This window comes from Mirounga angustirostris, unplaced genomic scaffold (assembly GCF_029215605.1).
Source record: "Mirounga angustirostris isolate CCGP_5_RB_7025 unplaced genomic scaffold, mMirAng1.0.hap1 SCAF_7, whole genome shotgun sequence".
Taxonomy (NCBI): domain Eukaryota; kingdom Metazoa; phylum Chordata; class Mammalia; order Carnivora; family Phocidae; genus Mirounga; species Mirounga angustirostris.
In genome coordinates, this window is record NW_026991715.1 from 102,388,651 (window position 1) to 102,405,905 (window position 17,255).

The 17,255-nt window shown below is 35.5% G+C and overlaps 1 protein-coding gene across 5 annotated transcripts in view; it reads right to left on the reverse strand.

The window, feature by feature from the left end:
- Positions 1-17,255, reverse strand: part of GABRG2 (gamma-aminobutyric acid type A receptor subunit gamma2) — a 102,744-nt gene that overhangs the window by 8,289 nt on the left and 77,200 nt on the right. For 3 of the 5 annotated variants that reach the window (XM_045901784.2, XM_045901791.2, XM_045901782.2), the window contains exon 7: positions 7,907-8,059. In XM_045901784.2, coding sequence (XP_045757740.1) covers positions 7,907-8,059 — 153 coding nt within the window. The remainder of the gene's footprint in view (positions 1-7,906; positions 8,060-17,255) is intronic. The other 2 variants (XM_045901788.2, XM_045901786.2) reach the window with 1 other exon arrangement.

Below are 17,255 nucleotides of genomic sequence, written 5' to 3' on the forward strand. Positions count from 1 at the left end.
TTTAAAAAATATGTGGAGACAAATGAAAATGGCTATAGTATAGTTCTAGATTCTTTGGGATACAGGAAGTTTATAGCAATACAGGTCCACCTCAAGAAACAAAAGAATATCTCAAACCTAACAATCTCAGATCTAACCTTACACCTCTAGGAACTAGAAAAAGAACAAAGCCTAAGGTTAGTAGGAGGAAGGAATAATAAAGATCAGTTTGGAAATAAATGAAATAGAGACTAAAAAAGAGAAGATGAAACTAAAAGCTTGTTCTTTTAAAAGATAAAATTGATAATTCTTTAGTAATATTAATCAAGAAAAAAATAAAGGACTCAAAATCAGAAATGAAAGAAGTTATAAGTGACAAAACAGAACTATAAAAAATAACAATATAGGGGCACCTGGGTAGCTCAGTCATTAAGCATCTGCCTTCGGCTGAGGTCATGATCCCAGGGTCCTAGGATGGAGCCCCGCATCGGGCTCCCTGCTCTGCGGGAAGCCTGCTTCTCCCACTCCCCCTGCTTGTGTTCCCTTTCTCCCTGTGTCTCTGTCAAAATCTTTAAAAAAAAAATAATATAAAAAATTTTATGCCAAAAATTGGACAACCTAGAAGAAATGGATAAATTCATAGAACTATATAATCATCTAAGACTGAATCAGGAAGAAATTAAAAACTGAACAGACCAATTACTAGTAATGAAATTGAAGTGGTATTCGAAAAACTCCCAACGAACAAAAGCCCAAGACCAGATGGCTTCACAGATGAATTCTACCAAACATTGAAAGAAGAGTTAATACCTCTCTCTCTCAAACCACTCAAAAAATGGAACAGAAAGGAATGCTTCCAAATTCATTTTATGAGGCCAGCATTGCCCTCATACCAAAACCAGAAAAAAGACACTACAAAGAGACAATGAATTGCAGACTAATATCCCTGATGAATATAGATGCAAAAATTCTCAATAAAATATTAGCAAACTGAATTCAACAATACATTAAAATGATCATTCAACACTATTAAGTGAGATTTATTCCAGGGATGCAAGGATGGTTCAATATATGTAAATCAATCTATTTTACACTACATTAACAAAATGAAAGATAAAAATGATATGAACATCTCTATAGAGGCAGAAAGGCATTGCACAGAATTCAAAATCCATTTATGATATAAGCTCTCAACAAAGGGGGTATAGAAGGAACGGACCTCAACAAAATAAAGGGCATATATGAAAAACCCACAACCAACATCATACTCCAATGGTGAAAAGCTGAAAACTTTTCCTCTAAGATCAGGACAAGATAAGGAAGTCCACCTTCACCCCTTTTATTCAACATAGCTGCAGCAATCAGACAAAAAATAAATAAATAAATGACATCTGAACTGGTAAGGAATAGGTAAAGCTGCTACTATTTGCAGATGACATGATACAAATATATAAAAAAAACCCTAAAGAATCCACCAAAAAACTGTTGGAATGAATAAATGAATTCAGTGAAATTGTAGGATGCAAAATCAATATACAGAAATCTGTTGTGTTTCTATACATTAAAAATGAAATAGATTACAAATTGTAAACAATCCTATCTGCAATTTCATCAAAAAGAATAAAATACTAAGCAATACATTTAACCAAGGAAGTAAAAGACCTGTACTCTGAAAATGATAAGAAATGGAAGACAACATAAATAAATGGAAATATATACCATGCTCATGATTTGGAAGAATTAATATTGTTAAAATGTCCATATTATCCAAAGTAATCTACAGATTCAGTACAATCTCTATCAAAATACCAATAGCATTTATTGCAATCCTAAAATTTGTATGGAACCATAAAAGACCCTTTAATTGCCAAAGTAATCTTAAGGACAAAACTGGAGTTATCACAATCCCACCTGAAACTATTCCAGAAAGCTATGGTAATAAAATGGTATGGTACTGGCAGAAAAACAGACATGTAAGTCAATGGATCAGAATAAAAAGCCCAAAAATAAGTCCACACTTGTGTGGTAAATTAATCTACAAGAAAGGAGGCAAGAATATGCAATGGGAAAAAAAGTCTCTTCAGTAAATGCTGTTGGAAAAACTGGGCAGCTACATGAGAAAGAATGAAACTGGATCAGTTTCTTACATCATATACAAAAATTAAGTCCAAATGGATTAAAGACCTAAATGTAAGATCTGAAACCATAAAACTCCTAAAAGAAAGCAGAGCTAGTAAACTCATGGACCTCGGCCTTTGCAATATTTTTTCTGAATATGTCTCGCCAGCTAAGGAAAACATAAGCAAAAATAAATAATTGGGACTATATAAAACTAAAGAGCTTTTTGCATAGCAAAGGAAACCATCAACAAAACAAAAAGACAATCTACTGAATGGAGGAAGATATTTGCAAATGACTTATATGATAAGGGGTTAATACCCAAAATAGATAAAGAACTCCTACAACTCAACACCAAAAAATAATAATAAATAACCAAATAAAAATTGGGCAGAACACCTGAATAGACATTTTTCCAAAGAAGACTCAGAGAAATAGCCAAGAGACTCATGAAAAGATGCTCAGCATCTCTCATAATTAGGGGAATGTAAATCAAAACAACAGTATCACCTCACACCTGTCAGAATGGCTAGTATCAAAAAGATGAGAAATGACAGTGTGGCAAGGATGTGGAGATAAGGGAGCCCTGGTTCTAACACTGTTGTTAGAAGTGTAAATGGGTGTAGCCACTCTGGAAAACAGTATGGAGGTTCTTTGAAAAACAAAAAATAGAAAATACTGTATGATCCAGTAATTCCACTTCTGGGTATTTACCTGAAGAAAACGAAAACCCAAAAACAATTCAAAAGTTATATACACCCCTATGGTTATTGCAGTAGCATTTAGAATAGCCAAGATATAGAAGGAACCCACGTATCCACTGATAGATGAATGGATAAATATAATATGGTATACACACACACACTGGACTATTTCTCAGCCATAAGAAAAAAATAAAAATCTTGCCTTTTGTGACAACATGGATGGCCCTAGAGGGCATTATCCTAAGTAAAATAGATCAAAGACAAATGCCATGGATCTAAAAAAATAAAATGTGCAAATGGGCAAACAATAACAAAAATAGATACAGACTCATGAGAACTAACTGGTGTTTGCTTGAGGGGAGATGGATAGGGGTATAGGCAAAATAGGTGAGGGGGATTGAGAGGTACAAACTTCCAGTTGTAGAATAAATAAGTCCAAGAACCATGTGGCTCTCTTGGGTCATTAGATCTTAGCTTAGTATCAAGTTTCCTCAGTGTATTTTCTGTTATGAAATTCCCAAGAGGTGAAAAATTGGTGTTGGTTGAAATAACTTCACAAAAAAAGAGTAGCCTTTCATAGAGGAGAAGTATGATCAAGGAAACTGCAGTTATAAACTACAATCATAACCTCTTTCCTATATTATTATTAGGGAATAGCCCATCTCCCTTTGTAATCTCTATATTATGTGACAACAGAAAGGACCTCTATCTTAATGTCCTTTGTGACTTCATAAGACAAGTATAGTGCTGGGACTCAATAAATACCCTTTTGAATGCATAAATGGAGCAATCAATGAATAATGTATATATGATAGGTCAGAGAGACTCATGCTACATCTGAAAATAAGAATCCACATTGATGGCCTGTGGGATAGAATTTTAACTGTACATAACAACAGCTAACATTTAGTGGATCTCTTTCTTTGACCAGGTACTGCCTCAAGTACTTTATATATTATCCCACAAAATCCTCACAAAGAGGATTATCACTGTTATCCTTTTTCTGCAAGTGAAAAAAACTTGAGCACAGAAAGAATAAAGAATTTGTCCAAGGTAGAAAGTGAGAAAGATGAGATACAAGCCTACAAAGTCTGACTTAAAATGCTGTGCTCTGACCCACAATGTTATATTCCCTCTCTATGAATATGTACCTAATATGCAGCATGAAGCACCAGACACTTGGGAGCTAGTGTATTTTCCTAATTCAGGATGATGTGGACTGTGGGTCTTCCATATTGTCATGATAGAACCTTAGCAATGGTCAAGTTTCTCATCTACAAACTAGGGGTGGCGTGGGAGGGGCATACCTCATAGTGTTCTTGTGAAGATTAAGTAATGTTCATCAACTGCAATTCCTAGTAAAATATCAATAAATGTAAGCTATTTATTTTAGAGAAGAACAGTCTGCTTCTCAAATTAAAAAAACTTCACTCAAGTTGTCCATGCAATAATTCATGTAGAAGTTCTTGACTATACATAATTACAGTTGATATATTTTGGGGGGGAGAATTTATTTTTGATTACTTAAATTTGTAATTTTATTATATATAAACAAACAAACAAATAGCCCCTAGGAATTCTCATCATGTATTATTCAGCTGATAATATATCACTTTTAAGGAGGGTAATTTGTTTTTAATGTTAGTCACCATACAGTACATCATTAGTTTTTGATGTGGTGTCCAATGATTCATTATTTGCGTATGGGGGGAACCTTGGCCTTCACATTCAGGCCTCAAGCCACACTTGACCTATGGAGGAGTGAAAATGTCATAATTTACAGCAGATACCATAGACAATTTCACTTAAGAAAATCTGATCTAACATGTAAGTTAAAAACTTATCTAGCAAGTTAGGAAGATGTTATTTAGGCTACATGGAAGTTCATCACAGCCATGTAATGTAAAGGAAGACTCCTGAAGAACCACTTCATGATATTTTCAGGTTTCTGGTTGGATCCGTGGGGAAGAGAACAGTGGGTGGGAGATGAGTGGTAGTTTTAACTGATCCACCCACCACCAACAAGATAGCTGGGGGTGGTTTTTAAAGTCCAGTTTTGCTAAGCAAAGGATTAGGCTTACGTGGGATAGATGAAAAGATATCCATAGCTTTTATCAATTCCTCCAGTCTTGGCATCAGGTAAGCTCTTCAGGCATGCTACCTCACCTCAGATTACTCGTGTGAAAAATACCAACTGGTGTTTTTATTGTTTCATCCGTCGACATTGAACCATGATTAAGGCTTACCAGCTACCACCTGTGTGCCAAACTACATTCAAGTGTTGTAAGCCCCAAAATGACTGCTTCCCATGCTCTTGTGGTCTGAGCTCAGAAAGAGTCTGAGCCGTATAGGCATATTTATCTCACTCATCCAACAACTTGACTTTAACTATTCTGTGACAATAAACTTTAGGTCCACAGGTGTTTAGGGTCATCTGGTTTAATGCTTGATTGTAAACACTGAAAAAGGTAATGTGATCACAGGTTAGAATCACCTGAGGAATTTTTTTTTTTTTTTAATCCTGACATGCAGGCCAAGCTCTCAAAATTTAAATAAGCATCTTCTGTGATTGGACTGAGGCAGCTATACATGTAAAGGCATCCTAGTGATATAAATGTGCAGTTGAATTTAAGAAGCACTGATCTAGAGAATTGAGAAAGCAAAGTTAACACAGAGAAACTGTCTCTCCTGCCCACCTTTCCCCACAACTGGCCTTCAACAAAGCCTCACACACAGAGCAACTCTAAGCCCCATTAGCCAAGGTGCAGATAGACTATCTGCTGGGGGTGTGATCTTGTGAATGTCATTTAACCTTGCAGCACCTCTGCTTCCTTAACCCTACAAAATGTGTTAATACTTTTTATTATCACTGTAACTTCTGTAAGTAGTTGTAAAGGGTAGAAGAGCCACGGGGACTATATTAAACAGGTGTGACTTATAGTCAAAGATCAACATATAGGAGCACATACCTGTTAATTGTTCAGGGGCCTCTCTCTCATTCCTCATTCTTTAGCTCACTCACCTTGATCCCTTCTCCTACAGCAGTTTTGGCCAGTGAGGGCTCATTTAATGACTGGTTGAAATGAATTATCAAAGTGGCCTTAAGAGGAGTTTGACCAGCAGAAGTCTGGACTTCAAGAGAAGAGAATGATTTGAAATCTTTTTCTTAAAATATTTTTGGTATGGGTAGATTGGAATGTATTAATGCATTTGTTCCATCCATTCATAAGAGCATACATTACTTGAATAATCAATGAAGAACCAGCTATGGGCCAGGCACTATACTGGGAATGAAAAAACATCTACATTCTGATGTGAGAGACAGACATGTAAGCATATAAGGCAATACATTCTACTCACAGTGACAACAGTCCTAAAGTAATAGGCTCGACATACTTTGGGTTTATTTCAGCTGGTAGAAGTAAACAAGATATTCTAAGTGTTGAATAGGACTTGTAACAATGTACCACATATAACAGAGAAGTCCAAACAAAATTATTTTGAAACAGATGGGAGACTAAATTAGGTTTGGAAGAGGACAAACATGCAAATGATGTCTTCTTCCCAGTAATCTCTTTTGCCCTCAGTTTTAATAACCTGGTACAGAGCATTTTGTCAGAAAATGATATATAGTTGACCCTTGAACTACATGGGTTTGAATTACATGGGTCCACTTATATGCAGATTTTTTCAACAAATAAAGCACAGTATAATAAATGTATTTTCTCTTCCTTATCAGTTTTTTAATAACATTTGCTTTTCTCTACTTTATTTTAAGAATACAGTACATAATACATGTGACATACAATATATGTGTTACTGGGAAGGCTTCCAGGCAACAACAGGCTATTCGTTTGGGGGGAGTTAAAAGTTATATGTGGATTTTTGACTGCTCAGGTGAAGTTAGAACCCCTAACCCCCACATATTTCAAGGGTCAACTGTAGTTGCTAACATTTCTAATGCTTTAGTATGTTTCGTCCATGTGTGGAATACCTTATTTTCTTAAGTATTTTCTGTACCTAACCTAGATTAATCTAATAAAACCCTACAGAAAATGATATATGTTTCACATTTGAGGAAAATATGATTTACAGAAACTAAAGAGCATTTCCAAGCCATACTATACATGTGGGATGAAATCCAGATTTATTGGGTTTTAAAACCGGAGCTCTTAACTACTACAATTATATTTACTCAATAGTCAAGAGCGGGCAAGAGATGTGGTCCTAGTTTTCACATAGCTGATAAAAGAGGACTGTGATTGTATAATTCATCTTTCAACAGCTTAATTCTTAGTTAACTACTTAACATTCATGGACCTAGACTCCAACGTCCTTGTGAGTCTGTGGCTTTGTAATAATCTATTTGAACCTTATTCCTCACATGAGAAAAAAATGTGAAAATATAAACATCTCTATATATAATACATCAAGAAAGATGCAAATAATCTTAAAAGTGTATGCATTTGAGGTGGGAAGGGGCTGTATTCCCAAAATGTCACAGGTATTTTTCTAAAAATATTTTCAATGGTTAGAGCCAATTGCTGTGTATGTACATCTTCAAATGTCATTATGATAATTATGGATGTTGGAATTAATAGCCAGTCATGTGCTGGTAAATGTGTAACAGTTGACTCTAGGGGAAAAAAGGCAGTCCTGATTTTTAGTGTTTGCCGATTTCTATGATGTTAATACTTTCACCTTGGCTGACTTCAATCTACCAATGTGACATCTCTCAATACATTTGGAAAGAATAAACACAACCAGCTCTCATGAGCTTGTGTGAGCAGCTCCGCAAATAACTGCCCAGAGACCAAAACACAAAATCTACTGAAATTAGAAGTTTGTTTTTTTTTCCTAGTCAAACTTAAATTTATTAAGAGAATTCACTAAAGAAAGTGAATTGAGGTAATTAAGGAAAATGAGAACTGGAAATCTTTTAAACACCTTTTTTTAAATATGCTAGTTTTCTTTAAAATAAAATAATGTCATTTCTATGTAATTGCTGACTGAATTAACAGCAAATCAACTTAGAAAGGGGAATAAAGATTACTGATACCGGATACTTATCTTGGAACACTAAAAGAAAAAGAAACGTGTCTCACCTAAAGAAGTTCTGGCTGGAACAGCATCCTTATTGATCCAGAAAGATACCCAGGATAGGACAACAATGAGTGTGCAGGGGATGTAGGTCTGGATGGTGAAGTATCCCATCCTTCTGCTCAGGTCAAAGTAGACAGACATGACCACATAATCTCCTGGAACAGAACAGAGCATCATGCCAACACTTATCAAACTTGGAAAGCATTTAGAATAGGGAGCCCAGATATAAACCCATGCTTATATTGTCAATCAATGACAGAGGAGGCAAGAATATACAATGAGGAAGAGAGAGTCTCCAATAAATGGTGTTGGAAAAGTTGGACAGCTGTATGCAAAGGAATGAAACTGGGTGACTACTTTAAACTATATAAAAAAATAAATTCAAAATGGATTAAAGACTTGAAACCATAAAACTTCTAGAAGAAAATATAGGCAATAAGCTCTTCAACATCAGTCTTAGTAATATATTTTTGGACCAGTGTAAGGCAAGGGCAACAAAAGCTAAAATAAAGAAATGGAATTACATCAAATTGAAAAGCTTTTGCATAGTGAAGGAAACCATCAACAAAATGAAAAGGCAACCTACTGAAATAGAAGATATTTGCAATTGATATCTTTGATAAGGGGTTAATATCCAAAATATATAAAGAACTTACATAACTTAATATAAAAAATCCAATTAAAAAATCAACAGAGGAACTGAAAAAACATTTTTCCAAAGAAGACATACATATTGCCAACAGGCAAAAGAAAAGATGTTCAACATCACTATCATCAGGGAAATGCAAATTAAAACCACAGTGATATATCAACTCATACATGCCAGATTTGCTATTATCAAAAAGACTAAAAATAACAAGTGTTGGCAAGGATGTGGAGAAAAGATAACACAAGTGTTGGCAAGGATGTGGAGAAAAGATAACCATCCTCATGCACTGTTGTTGAGAAAGTAAATTGGCACAGCCACTATGGGAAACCACTATGGAGGTTCCTCAAAAAATTATTAATAGAAATACCATACAATCCAGCAATTCTACTTCTAGATGTTTACCCGAAAACAAAAACACCAATTTGAAGAGATATATGCATTCCTGTGTTCATTGCAGCATTATTTACAAATATGGAAGCCACCTAGGTGTTCCATTCATAGATAAAGATGTAATATATATACAATGGAATATTACTCAGCCATAAAACAAAGAATGAAATCTTGCCACTTGCGACAACATGGATGAACCTAGAGGGTATAATGCTAAGTAAAATAGAGAAAGACAAATACTGTCTTCTCTTATATGCACAAACTAAAAAACAAAACGGAAACAGACTCATAAATACAGGGAACAAACTATTGATTACCAGAGTGGGGAAGGGTTGGGGGTAGATGAAATAGGTAAAGGTGATTAAGAGGTACAAACTTCTAGTTATAAATAAGCCATAGGGATGTAGTCAATAATATCGTCATAATTTTGTATGGTGACAGATGGTAACTAGACTTACTGTGGGGATCGTTTTATAATGTATAAAAATATCAAATCACCTGATATATACCTAAAACCAATAGGATACTCTATGTCATTTATACATCAACAAAAAACTGCAAAGCTTTTGAAAATAAGCATGTATTCAACTCTCATGTTCACACATTTAAATTCAGAGTTCCATACAAGGGGTATGTTGAAAACGATCTTCTTCCCCTTTGGGTTAAAAAACAAACAAAACAAAAACCCAAACTAAACTGAATTCTGATCCTTTCATAAGTAATGTGACTACCAGATGGAAGGAAACATTTTGAGTATATTGATAATATTTTCTTCTTTCAGGTGTTTCTGGAGGGTGCCTTCTCTGCCTGCTTAAACTTCTTGTTTGGTGGGGAGGGAGGGGAACAGTGTTTCTACACTGTGCCTCTCTTACCTGCCATGAATCCTAAGGTTTGTAACAATTTCCTCCTGTTCTCAGGACCTTTCTCTACACAAGCCACAGAGGAATATACTGGTGACTGACACTAGTAAATGCCAGTTTTACTCCATTTATAACCAAATTCCTATGCTGAGACATTTTTCTAATGTTTTCATTGAATCATATGGTTTTCCTTCATGGCACTTACTGCAATTCTTAATTTCTCATTTGTGTGGCTATTTTCTTAATCTCTCTCCTATTAGAATTAATTTATTTGCACGAGTTCACAAACAGTCCCTATTTTACCATACCACCGCAGGACCAGTACTTAGCATCCTGTTTGGCTCCCAGTAGGTATTCAGTAACATTTGTTGAAGAAAGGATCAAAAGAAAGAATGCATTTATAAATTTAAACATAGAGGGGGGAAAAAACACAAAAATCAAAAAGATGTGTTCTGGAACATTGAGTTGAAAACAGAGTTTATGTAAATGATCCTGATAGTAGAGTAATAAAGGAATCAAAGAATAACCATATGGCTATGCATGAGAACAATTTAATGTGACACAATTTGATGTCTCTAATTTTTAAAAAAATTCCATCTTTTTCATCTAATATGATTCAAAGTGAAATTTCAGAGCATTAAAAATTTTAAATAATATACTATTAAAATTTTTAGATAATATACTATGGAGACATGTCCCAGTTACTATATATTTATGCTTTCTTACATACTCTTAGGGAATAATAGTGTCAAAGACTATATCTGCTCTTGCAGTGTGAGATAAACATGAGACCACTTTTCAAATGTTGCTTTTTTTCTTTACTAAATTATAATTTGTCCTAAAATACATGAAGAACAAACCCAAACCCTGTGCTTTTAGTTTAATTATTTGGCTTTGTGCCTGTTTCTCTACTTATTTCGCTGATTTAGATTTGATTTGAAAATGAAGTACTTTAGAAGCCTCATGCACAGAAGATTGACTTAGCAGAGTGAGTTCTCACTCCTCAGTCCAGTTCTTCCTTCCTACTCACAAGTGTCATTCCACAGCCTTCCAAGCTGCTGAGACAGAAAACCCTCCATTGGCTACTCTTCCAAGGAGTAAAGACTCTCCCCCTAACCTTGCAGTATTTCCTGTGTAGTTATAAAAACCTCTTAACACTGCCTTTGGCAAATTGATGTACTGTCACTTGTCTGAGTCAAGCTTGGTTAAGACAGTGATAGTGACCCAGAAACTAATTAGGGAATTTACCTTCCATTTGAACATCAGTTCCCTCTCAGAGATCATTAAGTAGCCATTAATGAGCAACTATCCCTGAAAACTTAAAGTGGGAATTTCTTGTTGGTAATAAGTAGATTTTGATTAGTTTTCTGAGATTATGCTTCTCTATATTGATTTATCTGGACTTAAGCTACTTAAAATCATGGCATTTCATAAATTAGTTTGGTCTCTGCTTTTCTTCTAGTTTACAATATGATAGACCCAGGCTATAATTGTGGAATAAAGACACTTAATTTGAGATGATCCCCATTAATGTCTGTTTCTTTCCTGTTTCTTTGATCAGAATACTGTAGGCAAATGCAAGTTCTCATATTCTAGATAGGAAAAACAAGGAGAGGTTTTCTTTTTAAATAGTAATATTCAGTGGTGCTTTTTCTCCTTATTTTCAGAGCCCTTGAGAGTTTTCTGCATATTTTAAACATGTGTTTGAGACTTTACAAATTATAATATTTTAAATAAATCTAGATAACTTTAGTAACTTTTTTTTTTTTACTTATCACATAAGTGAATGAGAATCTACACTTTGGCATTAATGATCTGACTCTTTTAAAGGTGAACTTTAATTTTGTCTCAAGTTAACATGATAATTATCTCAATTCAATACTCCACTTCCCTTTAGGTCATAATCTAAATGTCCATAGCCTATTTATCCATCAATTTCTATATGAAGGTAATAGCTTTTGAGCATCTTTCATCTTTGCCAGCAAATCCAAAGCTTTTCTACCACTAGATTATGAATTCAAACTTGGGAACAGGCCATTTAAAAGCAAAGCAGCTTCACAGTGACAGCCTGATGCCTGTCTTCTCTAAGGCCACAACCCTTTTTGTATTTTTAAAAACTCTGGGCCAAAGAGCCTATAAAAATCAAAACCCCTGAAAGTGCTACATCAGTGATTGCTAAGCCCAAAAGGTTTAAATGCCAACCAAGTCAAAAGTGGTTATTTCAGCCACTTCAAATATATTCCTTTCATTGATTTAGTCTAACATATGATATTTAAAGTCATAGCATTTAATAAATTAGTTTGGTCCTTGTTTGTGTCTTAATTTAGAATGTTATAGACACAGGCTATGATTGAAAAGAGAAGACATAATTTGAATAACACCCACTAATGTCCATTTTTTCTTTATCTTTTATAAGCTTCTCACATCTGGTTTTAGGAAGAGACTATCAATGTTAATGAACGATGAATTCCAATTTTTTTTAACTGTGGTGCAAAACTATTTCTTAAAAACTTAACAATTCCAGTGGTAGAAAAATCTACCCCATGAACACCTGAAATAATGACAAGAAGTATTTTCTGGTTACCTGGAATGAGAACTACTATATACAGAGACTGGGGCTGAATGGTTTGCATACATTATCTCAATATCATTAATATCTTGTCAGGTTGGCGAAAAAAAAAAAAGATTTCACTTTGTTCCTCACTCATGATTCTTACTCCACTTAAATATAGTTGAATAGAACTTATATTATTCTACTAGATTGACTTTAAAGACAAAATAGTGTTAGGCTCTCCTTATGCTCATAATAGTGTTAGTGTTATGCTCTTCTTTACATTCCTCTCTCTAGTCTCTATTTAAATTAACAAATATTCTGAATCATTGCTATGCATACAGCCCTCTATTTTAGGGAGTATGGAGATTAAGACCTATGGAATCTCACAACTGATTCTAAATTAAATAGATTAAGATGGAACAAGATAATTTTCTCTTGACTATGATTCAGATAGACAGAGACATGTGTTGAGACAATGCATTAGATCTAACTATATCACCCCTTATTAAATATTTGAATCTGTGGTATACTTCTATGAGGTTGCTTTTGACCACAGGAAAGCAAGAGAGTTGTTGGTACATTTGCATTTGGGGAAACATAAAAAGCATAAAGGAAAAATATTTACACATTTAACATGTAAAACTTTAGGAGTGCCTGTCTGGCTTAGTCAGTAGAGCATGCAACTCTTGATCTTGGGGTTGTGAATTTGAGCCCCATACTGGGGACAGAGTTTGCTAAATCAATCAATCAATCAATCAATCAATCAATCTACAGCTTTTAAAAAAGTTAAAAGAGAATGCTTTAGATAATTTTAAAAAGAAAATACAACACTTAAATAATATATCTACAAAATAAGAAATCGAAGGCCAGTGTCACTGATACATAAACAATTCCCATTAATCATTGAGAAAAGAAACCCAAATTTTAATTAGGTTAAAAAAATGAATGGATAATTGATGGATATATGGAGATTATCAACTTCAGTAGTGATCAGTGAAATGCCAAGTAAAAGAATAGTATTTCACTTTTAACCTATTATATTAGCAGGAAGTACAGACAAGATGTGAACTAAGAGCTACACACTTTTGATAGGGGTAAACATTGACTTTCTGAAAGATAATGTGGAAATATTTTTTTATAAGGATTTTATTTATTTGAGAGAGAGCATGAATGAACATAGGGGGAGCAGCAGAGGGAGAGGAAGAAGCAGGCTCCCCACTGAGCAGGGAGCCCAACATGGGACTCGACCCGAGGACTGTGGGATCATGATCCTGAGCCAAAGGCAGATGCTTAACCAATTAAGCTACCCAGGTGCTCCAGAAAATATATTTTAAAAAATATTTAACTTCAAGATATCTGGAATAAACACTGCCCCAAAAATGCTTTGTAAATATTGCCTTTTAATTGGCACCACACTTTTCTCCAGGTTTGCTGTGTTCCCAAAAGAATGAGTAGAATACCTAATCCTTGGGCAGAATCACAGTCCCTGAGCTTATGGAGTCTAGAGCATTATGGGTAAGTAATGACTTTCAAGTTTAATCAGTTGTTAACTTCTATACATGCCACTCCCATGTGTTTCTGCATCCATCACCTGCCCACCATTTCCAGTGGTGTCTGAGGCCCCTATTAACTTTTCTGGGATTACATTCAGTATTCTTCCAGCAACTAGGTCCTGTGAGGTCAGAAGGGAAAACATAACCAAACTGTAATTCTTGCCATCAGGGAGTCCTCAGGAAGACATAGGGATATAGCATCACTACTCAGTGGCACAAGGGCTCTAACAAAAAATATACACGCTAATTTATCTTACACACCATAATAAAATGAAGTCTCTGGCAAGCACATTTCTGGAAATTCTACTTAAATAATTCCAATCTTTGAAACCTTAAAGAGATCCATGTTCCTCTTCACAGACAGTCCAAGCCCCTTAGTCTGGCATGGGAAGCGGTCTAAAATCTGAATTTAACCTAGACATTTCTTATTATTCCCTTCATGTAGACAAAATAAATTAAATATTTTCACTTCACATTTGTATGATTTTTCTGGCTTTATTCTTCCTGACCTCCTCTCTCTCCCAGATTCCTAGCACATCTCCTTTTCCTCATTCCAACTTCCAAATGTCCCCAGCACACACACATACTCTGTACGATGACTAGACATGTGCTAAGATGGTAGTTACCTTAAGTAAAATACAAAATTAAATAGAATTTAAAAATCTATCCCCCCATTCATCAAGGCATTTTCAAGTGCTCAGTAACTACATATGTATTATGATAGTATAGATCACAGAAAAGCTACTTCATCATAGAAAGCTCAATTGGACAGTGCTAGTTTAGACAAATCTTTCTAAAATTTACCTCTGTTCATTCCATTCCCTTCAAGTTTCTCAGTTTAAAATCCATACTGCTTATCATGTGTTTCTGGTCCATTTTACCCTTGGTCCATCCCCGCTGTATCTCACACCATTTATGATTTCCCCCTTTAATGCCCACCCAACTTGATTTACTTTCTATTCTCCTAAGAGAATAGGTACTGCTCATTCTTTTGTCTTCATTTGTCATGTTACCTCTAATTTCAGAAATATCCCCTGTTCCTGTGTTCATGTCACACATGTATACACTCCTCCAAACCCTTCAATAAGTGTCCATTGATATCAGGACACACTAAAATCCTTTAATTTGTCCTTTAAGACTTTGTATAATCTTTCCCCTGACTGCATCTCTAGCCTCATCTTAAATAGTATTTCCTCACACTCCAACTGGTGTTCTTGTGGTTCCTTAAATGTCCCCGCTACTTCTTGCCTTAGGATCTTTTCACATGCTGATTCTCTTGGTTCAAAATCTAATACCCCCATCTTTTCTTTAACTCCATTCTTTCTTCAGATGTCAATTTATTCCATCATCAAAGAAGTCCTTAATAGATCTAATGTCTTCAGTAAAACCTCATAGTATCATATGACAGCTAGAGAGCTGATCACAATTTAAAGAATATGATTGGTGTGACTATTAGATGATAATATTCAATTGGTTCACAAGTTCCATGAGGGAAGTAGCTATACTTAATTACCTATTTTAGTCTCAGCATCTAGTACAGTGCCTGGTACACAGAAGGAGCTCAACAATTATTTGTTAAATGAATAAATGTTTTAGCTTAGAAAGCAATGAAGAAAACCCTGGGTGAACGCTATACCAAAAAACATTTAAGACCGAGACAGAGATCAACATGAGCTTTTGAAATATTAAAACTTCACTTTAGAAATTATTGTTTCTGGAAACATTTTTACTGGATACATTGCTAAACTTAATCCCCAGAGATGTGAATATAAGGTCACAATGAGCTGTTAGCAATCTTAACTGCTTGCCAAGAAGAAAAAAGGGAAGGGAAATCAGCTATATCAGAGTGACCGCATTATGCTTATTAAAGAATCGATTGGTGATTTGAGTTTCTCAACCAGATCCAATTCATGAGAGAGACAACAAAGGGGCTTGGCTGCTGAAAGAGATCAATCAGCCTTTCACCTTAAGTCTAATAGGTAGATGTGTTTTCGTTACAAAACTTCACCGTTTTTATTTCACCTGTTATTTCTTTAAGCTCATGTGTTGCAAAAAACAAAATAGCAACTGGAAAAATTACAGTGGAAAGTTAAAGGTGTAATTTATAATTTTTTTCTAGGCTAAGTCTATCTTTTAAAGACTCCCTCTGACTTCTCCACTGAGCAAAGAGAGCATAGAACTGTGGTGCAGACCAGGAGCTGCGTCAAGTTAGATTTCCTAGAAGCAGAGGTAGAGTCAAGAATTCCTGCAAGGGTGACTTATTGGGGTTTCATTGTTAAAAGAAGGGGAGTGAGGGAAGGAAGCAAGACCTCGCAGTGGGGAAAAAAGCTAAGCATAAGTAGGAGAACTTCTAGGAGGTTCTGGAACAAACTGTACCACAAAATGCCTCCTTGAGGCAAGAGCAGCCGTCATTTGCGCTCTGTAGGCTGTGGTGGAGTGGCCTTAATCTCCCAGTTGAGATGGTTCTATTTTGGCCAAATGCAATTCTGTAGAGAAGGGGACAGTGGTGGGCTGTAAGCAGCCACCTCTTACAGAACCTGGAGGATGGGTACACCAGCTCAGAGAAGAAGGGAAGGAGGGGTCATCAAAATGTGTACTACAGGAACGCCTGGGTGGCTCAGTTGGTTAAGCATCTGCCTTCGGCTCAGGTCATGATCCTAGGGTCCTGGGATCGAGTACCCACATTGGGCTCCTTGCTCTGCAGGGAGCCTGCTTCTCCCTCTGCCTACTCTGCTGGCCACTCCCCCTGCTTGTGTGCTTGCTCACACTCTCTCTCTGACAAATAAATAAATAAAATCTTTCAAAAGAAAGTGTCCACTACAAGAGCTGTGATGTCAGACTGGCTAGGTTCAAAAGTCTTACTTCTGCCACTAACTGATTGTGTGATTTGGGGAAAGTGCCTTAATTCTCGGAGTCTCAACTTCCTTACGTGTAAATAGGGATAGTAAAAAACCTCACCTCACAGGGTTATTGTGAAACTAAACTAAAAAGAGTTAATATATGTGAAGTGCTTGGTATAATTCCTGGCCCATAATAAAAGGCCCATTAATGTCATATATTATTACAAAGTAGCATAATCTTTGTAATATTATTAATACCATTCTGGCACATATAAGCATAGAAGAAATAGTACTCTACATCTAAAAGAGAATTGGTTATAAAGGCTCCTAGAATTTATCCATATCAACCAATTTTGTCCTCTTAAACACCCATCAAAGAAGATTGGTGTTTTATCCAAGGACACAGAGCTACCTAGTGGCAGACCCCTGACTCCTGCTTCCCAAAGCAATACTCCTTTTGTAGTACATAGCCTGTTCATTTTAAGCCAATGGTTAGGATCATGGA